General features: G+C 35.5%; 3 protein-coding genes across 8 annotated transcripts in view; 2 read left to right on the plus strand and 1 right to left on the minus strand.

Moving 5' to 3' along the window:
• The window catches only part of LOC108145951 (triple functional domain protein), a 48,164-nt gene extending 45,888 nt beyond the window's left edge, over positions 1–2,276 (plus strand). For all 6 annotated transcript variants that reach the window (XM_017271661.2, XM_017271662.2, XM_017271660.2 and 3 more), the window contains one exon: positions 4–2,276. In XM_017271661.2, coding sequence (XP_017127150.1) covers positions 4–210 — 207 coding nt within the window. In that variant the 3' untranslated portion in view covers positions 211–2,276. The remainder of the gene's footprint in view (positions 1–3) is intronic.
• A 374-nt stretch (positions 2,277–2,650) lies between these two features.
• On the plus strand, positions 2,651–7,293 carry LOC108146548. Its single transcript, XM_017272592.2, has 4 exons — positions 2,651–2,749; positions 3,834–4,254; positions 4,447–6,941; positions 6,997–7,293. The coding sequence occupies exons 2-4, from the start codon at positions 3,855–3,857 to the stop codon at positions 7,102–7,104; spliced, it is 3,003 nt and encodes a 1,000-aa protein (XP_017128081.1). The 5' UTR covers positions 2,651–2,749; positions 3,834–3,854; the 3' UTR covers positions 7,105–7,293.
• Positions 7,294–8,283: 990 nt separating this feature from the next.
• On the minus strand, positions 8,284–10,504 carry LOC108145683 (divergent protein kinase domain 1C). Its single transcript, XM_017271240.2, has 5 exons — positions 10,273–10,504; positions 10,049–10,201; positions 9,852–9,989; positions 9,059–9,267; positions 8,284–8,997 (listed from the first exon to the last, which is right to left on the minus strand). Exons 1-5 carry the CDS (start codon positions 10,420–10,422, stop codon positions 8,424–8,426), a joined length of 1,224 nt encoding a protein of 407 aa, XP_017126729.1. The 5' UTR covers positions 10,423–10,504; the 3' UTR covers positions 8,284–8,423.
• Between the last annotated feature and the right edge of the window lie 764 nt (positions 10,505–11,268).

Genomic DNA, 11,268 nt, shown 5'->3' on the forward strand with positions numbered 1-11,268 from the left:
CAGCTCAATCACATGCAAATGAAGGAACTGGGCGACTGCCGCTTTCAAATCAGGTCAACGGACCCCAAAATTCCGGAGATGACGATCATCTGCCAGGCGGCCTCGCAGGACAACTACGCCGGATGGCGCGACATGCTGAACCAGATCCTGCAACAGCAGAACGACCTGATCTTCATGCTCTCCAATCCCCTGTCGACCAAAAACAAGTGAACGCCCTCTGAGGAAGAATTCCAATTCCAAATGAAAGTGCGCAAAATGCTTGAAAGCAAGCGAGCAGCAAATGATATTGTAATGTGTTTTGGGCAAAGGGTTTTCCTTTTCGCCACCCAAGTGAGCATTGGACTCGCACTGCTGTTCACTGATCGTTTTGCTCACACCCAGATACACACGCATACTCAATCCTAATTTGTATGTAACTTGTAATTGTAATTTATTTATTTGTCATCGCCTGCGTTTCCGTTCAGTCAATTTTTTTAGTTCCCAATTTGAGCCGCCTTTCTGTTCTGTATTTTTCTGCTTTTTGTTTCCGGATTTGTGTATATGAATCGCAAAGTATTATTTGCTCGACATTGTGTGCATTTTTAACTTAATTAGACTCCTTTGCTGTTAGTTTAAGTTTTCCACATTTGATTTCATAACGAACGACAGTCGAGAACTACTCAGAATCAAAAGCAATTTACCTTTTCGTTTCGTATTTGTATTCGCATTGAACGCAGAGTAAGAGTATAACTATTATAGCCTTAGTTCGATACCTAGTTTTAGTTTAACTGCTAAATGTTAATTATAGTTTAAACTTATGATAATGATTTATGATTTGCTTTGGATAACTAAAGCAGAGATTCGTGTAATGGCACTAATTCGAGTGCGGCAACTTCGTGAAAATATTTTTAAGCTTAACTTTAGTTTACGAATGCAATGCAAAGCGTATTTGTACTTTATGTTTTACAAATAAAATATGTAAGCTTTAAACGTAATCAAAACAAACCCAGAAAGAATAAGTTTTTAACTATCCTAATTTTTAGTAATGCCCAAAATAAATCAAAAGCCTACTCAGTTGTATTTTGATTTTGATTTTAGCAACTTTTGTTCTATTTTCAGTTATTCTTTTCACCAGAAAAACAAAGAGAAACACAAAACATATAGATTAAGCAGTCATCAAAAATGGAACCCTAATACCTTAAAACTAGCACTTAAGCGAAAGCAACCTGTATACCCAATATCCAGTTTTTCAAAGCATATTTCTCTTCGGTGTCTGTGCGTTTATGTTAGTTGGTAGTCAGGAGACAGTAAGGATAATGTACAGTGTAGGATACGAGGATAAGTCAGAGTCATTCAAGCTACAAGTAAGTGTCGCTCGCAAAAGCAAAAGTACTCAACCAGGACCAGGATTTGATTAAACGAATAATTGTAAAAAACACGAGACAAAGTTACTAAGCGGTTGTTCACACACACACACACACCCACACACACATACGATACTTTGGAATCGATTTTGTCTCTGAAAGCAACCAAACACACGGATTCACCGGCTACAGTCTGGAACATGAATATGAATGCAATTTGAATATATCAATGCGAGAATAACAATAATGATTTAGCATAGCTAAATGTAGGAAGCGAACATGAAATGTATTTTTTTACAAAAATTGTGAAACGAACCTCCGGCTTAATTCGTAATTAATTGTTAAAGTCGCGACGATGGATCGGATCGTAGGATCGATGGATCGGATGACAAGCAAACGCACAGTGAGAGGAACTCAAATGGCCACAACATTTTCTACATTTTTGCACTTTACTCGTAGAGCTACTCAACTCACAGTCGATCGATCGCAACATGTAACATACTGAATTCTTTTCGATTATATTAATGGCACTTACCGATTAACTAATTGTTGTACTTAAACCCCCAGTCGAAATTCTAGATAATTGTGGTAATTGAAATGTGTGTGTTTTAGTTTATCTAATTACTCTAACTAATCTAATTATTACTTACAAATACGACATTATGTACGCCAGTGCAATGCGAACAGCATGAAGTAAACGTGTTAATCTGTGTTTTAGCCAAGTAAGCAGGCAAGCTAGTCGGGCCCTCGTGGCTTTTCCCCCGGGAAAACGTTTGGAAAATGCCAGTCGAGATCAACAGTTGACCCCGGCGGTGGCTGAAAATATAAATATATCCAGAAACTAATATGCAAATTGTATGTAACCAACAAAGCATGTAATCTGAAATTTTCAAAGTGAATAATAATAAAGCAAAAGTAGCTGAATAAACTTAACATACTCAACTCAAACTTTTTGAATTTGGCGCCTTGTGCTGGATCAGCCAGCTTTTTGTCAGCTATGGGCCCTGTCAATTACAGCTTACGTTAAAATCATGTTTTTGGGTTTTCATCACGTCATACACATGCTTTGAAAAATATACAATTGAAATGTTTAATTTGGTTTAGCTTGTTTGCATTTTATTTATTCATGATATCCCACTTTTTGTTTTCCCTAAAATTCAACCAAAACCCAGAATGCGAAAAAATATTAAGAAAATTTTGAATTTTGGCGCTACACTACAGTCAATGCGTTTGTATGTGAATGGTTAATAAAAAAGAAGAAATGTCGCAAGCCTCATCAGCTGTTTCATCCCCATTCAGAGTACAAAACTAGAAGTTTGCGCAAGGCTATTCATTTCCCTGAAAAATCCAACACGTGTGCCTCTAAATTTAAGAAGTGAATAGGATCTTTATCGTCAATCTAGCAGGTATTTACTTGGTGTTGTCTCTTTTAAGTGCTTTAAAAGTGTGTTAAATATTTATTTTATTATCTGCAGTTTTGCATTTCTAGTATTAACTCTTTAGAGAGAGTACTGTACATGTTTGTTTCGGTTTTGCACTGCACCTGCACTGGTGTGAAAGCTCTGCAACAAGACTTCCGATTATGCGATTTTTGCGGGTGGATGTGCGTGTTCAATACGGGCCTACAAAATATTTCTAAAATAACATTAGGGTGGTCAAAAAACTAGAGTTGTGGTTAAATTTTTTAATGCTAAAAATTGATTTTAAAAAAACTTAACTTTAACTTAAAAAACATACATTTTTTGATTAAAATTAACAGAACCTGTGAGTAAAAATTAGAAATCCAATTCCTAAACGTCACATTGTAATTTTTCTAAAAAATTCATTTTGGTATTCCAAAGCGCATTGTATTAATTGTTGAGTAGAATTCTAAAGTTGCCTTACAAATTTAGACCACCATAATGTAAATACATATGTTTCATATACAAAAACACATAAAAAGGCAGTATTTCATTCTCATGAAATTGTAAATCTCTTGGTTGACTCTTAAAATTTTTAAGAACCACGAAATGAGTCGTATCTCCACGCAGAGAAAAAACTGTTTCATTTAAAATACGGGGTAATTTAAAAAAACATGAAAGAACACCGATTTCATTTTGCTTAAAATTATTTTTCTTTGTGTATACGCTATAAAAAAAAAACCAAGGCCTCCCCATTCTCTCTTTCCTTTGAACAAAGCACGAAATTACGCAATATGCGCATTAATACATGTAAACAAACACCCAAATATTTATTGACTTATCAGATACATATATATGTATGTGCTACTGTCGAGATACTTACAAACAATATACATATATTTTTAAGCTTGATTTCTCTTTAAAAATCACAGCAATAAGTCACTGTCAAAAATACACATGTAAGAATACCGAGATTAGTCGAAAACATTTAAAAAATTGTATTTTCTTATATCTTTTCAATTTTTAATTATAATTTTAAATATTTATATAATTTGGTTTATTTTTCTTCCTTTATTTATGTAAACGATAGACACATCGATCAGTAAACGAAATGGACGCAAACGGCCAATTTGTACTTACCGAAAAATGCTTTTTGGAGATAATGAATTACGTGATTGTTAATTGCAAGAAGAAAGAGCAATGCAGCTGGCTGAGTCAAGCTTATCATTACGATGATTTAATAAATCTCGTGCTGGCCCATGAACACCTCCTGGACCTGTTTAAAACTCATCACACACAGCTGTACGAGGAACTTGAGTGGGCTCTTGCGTGCGGAGTCACAAAGTTACTGATAGACCTACGAGTCAACAAGTCATCAAACAGAAACGAATTATTTTTTATATCCCACCTAAAAACTATCAGAGAAAAAAATCCTTTTGCTGTTGAGCTATACTTTGGCCATCGTAGAGATAAACACAGGGATCTCGCTTACGTAATCATTGGAATAAAAGGTATGTCAAGGTCTTGTTATTTACATACATATTTGTAAAATTGATATGCCGAGAACGAAATTAAATATTATATCACTGTATTTGAAGGCAACAACATATTATAATCATATTTATAATCCCTTATTTAACAACTTTAATGAACAACTTTTGCATTTATATATATTATATGCCTTAAACTAATTTTATTTTAAGGATTCTCAACGGACCTTAAAAACTTTGGGAAGCTAATGTTAAATGGAAATATTACAGAAAAAGCATTAGATAACATTTGCATGCTTATCCCAAATTTAAAAAAGTTGAACTTGGATAAAATTGTACCCGATGGTAGTCTTTCAAGTATCGTAAACCATTGTGGGAATCTTGAAGAGCTAAGAATTACGTTAGGCCCGGGATGCGATGTTACCCAATTTGCATCCTTTGCTAAGTTGCCGAACCTACAAAAAATAACTATAATTGGAATCCGAAAAAGCGGTTCACAATTGATTTTCTTTAATGATTTAAGAAGATGGCACAGACCCAGAAGTCTTCGACCTTTGACCCTGACCACCGAAGATCGTATAAGGGATGAAAGTCAGCCTATTACGTTTGCGACTCTTGACTCGTTAAGTTATTTGGAGATATACGAACCTTTAGATGAGCGTAACATTTGTAATTACCCTTATTTGAACCTTTTTTTTAGAAGCAAATACGATTTAAATCAAGAATTGAAAGACAGTTGTTCAGTAGAGGAATCACTAGCAACCATAGCAAGTAATCAAGTAAGGATTAAGTTTGACCGTCGCGATGGAGAACTTGTGATAAAATTAAATGAGCAGTCGTACATTAGCCAAATGGGTTCTCTATCAAAGCTACCCAATCTAAGTCGCTTGGTTATACAACAAAAATGCAACACAATTGCACATTTTCTACAATCAATGGTCCCCAAAGGTTCATTTGCTTTGAAATCGATTAAAATGAATTACCAAACATTAGATCAATCAGAGTGCATAGAACTTGCGAAAATAGAGTCAGTTCGATTTTTAGAGTGCAATTTTTCCAAATGGCATTTAATGGAGTCCTTAAATCAATTAACTAACCTGCAACACCTGCGAATCGAAGTTCGCCACGATGTTATTGATTCCAATACTTCAAGGCTTATACCCAAACTGTTAACCGTATGTCAAGTGCAAGCTTCCATAAAGTGCGAACGATTTCATATTGTCTTTAAAAAAAAGGAAAAAAAGCTGGAGATATATATGGGAGTAAACTTTGATGCCGAACTTTTGACTCCTCTGGCTCAACTTACGGGCGTTAGCACCCTCGAAATCTCAGGGTGGCCAATTTTTGAATCACTTAATTCACTCTTCGAAGCATTCGCCACCAGCAATTTCAGCGCCATTGAAGAATTAAATCTAAAGGAATTAGAAGAAACAGATTTTGAAGACATATCAAAAATGTCTGAAATACAAACTATTAAGAAACTAACGGGCTCCTTTTCAAATCTGAATGGAATTGAGAAATTGGGAAACTTGAATAATCTTGAGGACTTGAATATATTTCAAGATGAAAATATTGGGATAGTTTTTACAAAAGATTCAAAAATAAATCTGACGCCACTTTTTATAAAACTTTCAGAAAAGAATATAATTCAAAGTATTTGCATTACCAAAGAATTCCTTCCCGAAGAAGTTGCAAATGTTTCCCGAATCAGGTCACTGAGAAAACTGGATTGCTATTTCTCTGAAGTGAAAGACACCCAATCCTTGTCCGAGTTAGCAAACTCGCATATTGAAGAATTGACCATAAACAGTTTATATGATAGCGATGATTCCCTACATATTTTATTTGCAGCGTTTTCTTCAAATAGTAGAAATAGGCTGAAGCATTTGAAAATTACGGACAAAACTCTTAACATAGCAGAAATGTCGGAAATTTCTAAAATACATGGTCTTACAAAATTGGATGCAGGATTCTGCAGTTCAGAATGTGCTCAAATGATAGTTCGACTGCCAAATCTAGATCACTTGGTAATAAAAAGTTGTTACGGAGGTGAAATTGTTAATTTTGAAAATCCTTTACGAGATTTGGTACACAAGTCACCATATACTCTCCAAAAATTGGACTTGCAGTCCCCAATTGGATTCATAGAATGTTGCTATTTGAGCCAGCTGGAATCTTTGAAGTCTTTAAAATGCATATTGCGCAGTGAGCCGGGCTTAGATGTTTTGGCAAAAATAAAAAATCTTCAAGAACTGATCATCTGTGAGACATGGCACCCGGTCAATGAACTTTTCCGTGCTTTTAGTCTTAAAACTGAGCCAACGTTACGAGAATTGGAAACACCAATTGTGTGTTCTGCTGAGATCCGTGAAATATCGCAAATTAAATCGCTTACAAAATTAAATATTGACTTCATGATGAATACATGTGACAACTTGTCAGACCTAAGTCAACTAAACGAACTTAAATCATTGTCCATAGTTGAGAATGGTGTAGAATTGGCCAGAATAGAAAGCAATGGCTTACTGCCGATTTTTCAATCTTGTCAAAAGCTCGATTGCGTGACATTGAAATTTTCAGAAGAAGGGGCTGAGGCCCCAAACTTTGTAAGCGAAGTTAACACCATTCTAAAGTCTGTAAGGGATCCTGCACTTCAAGAACCGTTGACACTTACTCTACATCACGAATCAACTTTTCCGAGATTTCATGTAAGTACTATAAAGACACTTACCTAGCGAAATTTAAGAATGTTCTGTATTGCAGGTAGAAGACATTGATGACGAGTATTTAAACGTTTCCTATTCCTATAAAACTCATGGTGCAGAAGTTAAAAATGGTTCTGATGGTGAAGAATCTGAGTACTCTGAATAAATTACTATGACAGCTGATATTTTTTGAAACACCAATGATTTCTAAAGGGTTAACTATTCTCATAATTATTTAGAATTTTCGTGAATACATATTAGCCAAAACTTTGATGTGGTATAATATTTTCCTCTTCCTAAGACATATTTTTTCTTTCTTTTATTAAAAATTATAATAAACAAGAAAGAAAGCAAACTTCGGCAAGCCGAAGTTCATATACCCTTGCAGCTATTGCAAGAATTAAACATTTTTGAAAACATTAAAATTATAATTTACTTTCGTATATGTTTAAAAACATTGAAGCTATGATGATTTGCAGCTCAATTATTTGATAGTTATTTTATATATTTTTATTATTTCTAAGGGAGCTATATGATATAGACGTCCGATTTTGATAAAATTTAAACCATAATTCTGAAATATTTAACCATTGCTATATGTCGAAGAACTAAACAAAAAATTAAAAAACAGAAAAGTTATAATTTTTTTCATTTATTTTTCCGATTGTTCCTATGGGAGCTATATGCTATAGTCGTCCGATTTTGATGAAATTTAAACCGTAAATCGGAAATATTTAACCATTACTAAATGTCGAAGAACTAAACAAAAAATTAAAAAACAGCAAAGTTATAATTGTTTTTCATTTATTTGTCCGATTGTTCCTATGGGAGCTATATGCTATAGTCGTCCGATCCGGCTCGTTCCGACTTATATACTACCTGCAATAGAAAGACAACTTTTGGGAAAGTTTCATGCAGATAGCTTTAAAACTGAGAGACTAGTTTGCATATAAACGGACGGACAGACGGACAGACGGACAGACGGACAGACGGACAGACGGACGGACAGACGGACATGGCTAGATCGACTCGCCTAGTGATGCTGATCAAGAATATATATACTTTATAGGGTCGGAGATGTCTCCTTCACTGCGTTGCAAACTTCTGACTGAAATTATAATACCCTCTGCAAGGGTATAAAAACAATGTTCCTAAAGAGTATATAAAATCGATATGATATCATTCCTATAACTTTAGACTTCAAAATGTTGTGCAGGCTTAGTCAAAAGTTGTTTTACAATAAAATAAAGGCTTACATGCTAAGGTTGAATCAATTAATTGACTTTTTAAACAGTCTAGTCTTTTTGAGCTAATTTTTTGGGCTGAGAAACTGGATTGGATGTAGTTAGTTAAAAGCGTTTTTCTGTTTTATTTGGGTTTATTTAACTAAGACTAGTTGTAAAAATGCCACCAGTTTTGAGCAAGCTGTGCGCCAATTGATCTACCATCTGTCGATTTTTGAGTTTTTTCAGATTTCCGGGCATTTTAGACTCCCCGGCGAGCCTGTCCCTCGTCGGGAATGTCGGATCCTGCGGATGTGGCTGCTGCCTGGTGCAGTTGCTTCAGCTCGTTGTAGAGCCTCAGGGCGAGCTGCATATTGGGCGCCCACTGGCGTCCCGGCACCTGATGCTCCTTGGGCGGCTGGACGCACATCCTCACCAGCTTTTGGAGCGCTTTTGAGAGGCGCACGCCGCTGAGTAGGCCGGGCTGGAAGGTTCCTCCGCCCAGAAGGATGTGCTCGCAGAATATCTGAAAGTTGTTGTTCTGCTGGACGTGCGTGCAGGATTGCTTCTCCTCGTCGCACAGTCCACGGCAGGAGTGGAAGTGGCAGTCCTGGTGGGCGTGGCACTTGACGCCCCTCGACAAACGCTTGTCCAGTTGGCTTTCCACATAGACATGCTCGGCACTCTGGTACTTCAGCCTTCGCTCGGAGGCGGTTCCAAAGCGATTCACCTGCATCTTGCACATTTTCAGTGGTTCCGGCTTCATTTCGTCCAGTCGAAATATGTACTCCATAATGTTTAGAGCGTGCTTCAGCCGTTGCAGGCGATTGGAGGCCCTGAAAGGGTTAGAAACACTCACAATCAGTCGATCAGCCGGAGCACATTCATATCACCCACAGATACTGCATAATGCTGGGGTTGGACTGCACGATCTGCAATCCCTCGGTGGCATAGTAGGGTCCACAGGAGCCCAGAACTGCCGGGAATATGGACTCCTCGTCGAAGAGCTTGCCCATCATGTAGTTGTTGTCCTTGAACAGCCTCCAAAAACTAACCATTTGCTGCGAATTATCATCGGATATTTCCTGGTTAACCAGAGCACGGATCTGAAAGTAATTAATAAAAAATGTTTTTAAAATAAAATACTCATGCGAAATTAAATATAATATAAATAAATAAATATAAATATATACATAAATATAAATGAAAGTATCGCCCTAACAACTAATCTTTTAATATATCATTACGTTAAATAACCAATTACAAATAAGATATTAAAAAACTATGGTATTGTTTTATTTGTTACAAAAAAATGAAAACTGTTTATAACTCCCTAAAATAACCCCTCCAATGTAGTGCATTTTTAGATAACATTTTTTGATTAACAATTTAAGAAAGTGATTTAATTAATTAGCCTCAATCACCTGCACTGTGTATTGGAATAAAAATGGTTTCAATATTTGACCCTATATTTAATTTAAAAATTAAAACTTTTTTTGTTAACATTTTATAAAAATATGTTAGGAAAATTAAAAAAAAATTGTATTTCTGTCAAATGATTATTTTTATGTTTTATAGTGTTATACAAATTTGTTTACAAACTATTTTGATTGCTATTTCTATAAGCTACTATTCTGATCGCATGTCGATTAGACCCTAATATTTATAAATACTTTTCACAGAGCCTTACCATATTATCGTCCAGGGTGACATTATAGGCCAGTATGATGTGCAGCTTTACGATCTCATGAAACTCCTCGAGTTTGGGATATATGGACTCCCCTTTGCTGTTCGTCCAGCTCAGTTCGTCATCATTGTGCCGGGCCAGCTTAAAGGGGAAATAGGAAACCGTATTCTTGTCAAGCAAAGCCGGAAAACGCGACCTACCTTCACCGCATACATATCGCCATTCTTCTCGGCCGTAAACAGAATAGTTTTCATATCGTTCAGTGGACACTGAAAGTTGTCGAAGGAAGACTGAGAACCACAAAGTTCTTCACACAGAGCGCCGCTGTACTCATGCTTTTCGAATTTTTGGCACTGTTTAGTTGGGGTATATTTAAAAAGTGTAGTGTTCCATTAAATGAAATATGTAGTTGTGGCTAATTTACCATCAAGTTGAGGCTCCGGTGGGACATCAACTTGAAGCAGAATTTGAGATTAAGGAAGGCGTAGCTGAAAATGCCCACCGCCAGCAGGACCGCAATTAAAACCGTGCGCTGCATTCCAAACCGAATTTTCCGACGCAGGGCGGTTAGCATTTTAAATGCTTAAGATTTCCATTTTATTCGATTCGCTTACACACCCCATCGAAGATACGGTATATACACTTGAAGCTCCGTGAGCTGTCACCAAATTTTGACACTTCCTGGACATGCGCACAGCAATCCTGACTATCGGTGTGTATCGAAACCAGAGCTAGCTATTTATCCTTAGTTTAAATATTTGAAAAATAACTTATTTATTTCATTTAAAAAACGTTCCGTAAACGAAATAATACTTTTTATAAAAATGTTTTCTTCTTATTAATTTAGAGCATGGCAAAACTTTTTCGGTATTTAATAATCTCTTAAATTTAATTGTAGAATAGCTATTTATCCTTTTTCTGTACTACATAAACAGTTGAAATATTTGAAAAACAACATATCTATTTTGTTTAAAAAACGTTTCGTAAAAATATTTTTTTTATTAATTTAGAACATTTCAAAACTTTTTCGGTATTTATTAATGTTAAACAGGCGGCCACATAAGCAATATGACTAGTATTTAAAAGCCAAAAGTAAAATATCTTATCGGCCAAACAATTTTTGATCCAACGAAGAAAACGATATCCAAGTTTTCTTTCTTTTCTCGATCATCGCTCTCTCATTCCACCGTTGTAAGCTATACTCTTTTTTTTACCCTGAATTCCACATTCCCAGAAATAAGACAAGTTTGTATTTTGAAATTATTACTTAACGTATAATTCTTTATTTATACTCTCTGCTAAATTGAGCAATTTACTTTACTTAATTCATCAATTTTTTATTTGTATTTTTAATAAGTTGTCTTTTAATTTCATTCAAGTGTTTAGAGTTTTCGGTTTTTGGTTTTGGTTTTTCTTTTGT

The sequence above is a fragment of the Drosophila elegans genome, unplaced genomic scaffold (assembly GCF_018152505.1).
Source record: "Drosophila elegans isolate 14027-0461.03 unplaced genomic scaffold, ASM1815250v1 contig_208, whole genome shotgun sequence".
Taxonomy (NCBI): Eukaryota; Metazoa; Arthropoda; class Insecta; order Diptera; family Drosophilidae; genus Drosophila; species Drosophila elegans.

Coding starts and splice junctions, on each gene's coding strand:
- LOC108146548 (XM_017272592.2), top strand. CDS start 3,855: ATGGACGCAAACGGCCAATTTGTACTTACCGAAAAATGCTTTTTGGAG. Junction 4,255..4,446: donor CGTAATCATTGGAATAAAAG/GTATGTCAAGGT, acceptor TTTTATTTTAAG/GATTCTCAACGGACCTTAAA. Junction 6,942..6,996: donor CAACTTTTCCGAGATTTCAT/GTAAGTACTATA, acceptor TCTGTATTGCAG/GTAGAAGACATTGATGACGA.
- LOC108145683 (XM_017271240.2), bottom strand. CDS start 10,422: ATGCTAACCGCCCTGCGTCGGAAAATTCGGTTTGGAATGCAGCGCACG. Junction 9,990..10,048: donor GCGATATGTATGCGGTGAAG/GTAGGTCGCGTT, acceptor TTCCCCTTTAAG/CTGGCCCGGCACAATGATGA. Junction 9,268..9,851: donor TCACCCTGGACGATAATATG/GTAAGGCTCTGT, acceptor AATTACTTTCAG/ATCCGTGCTCTGGTTAACCA.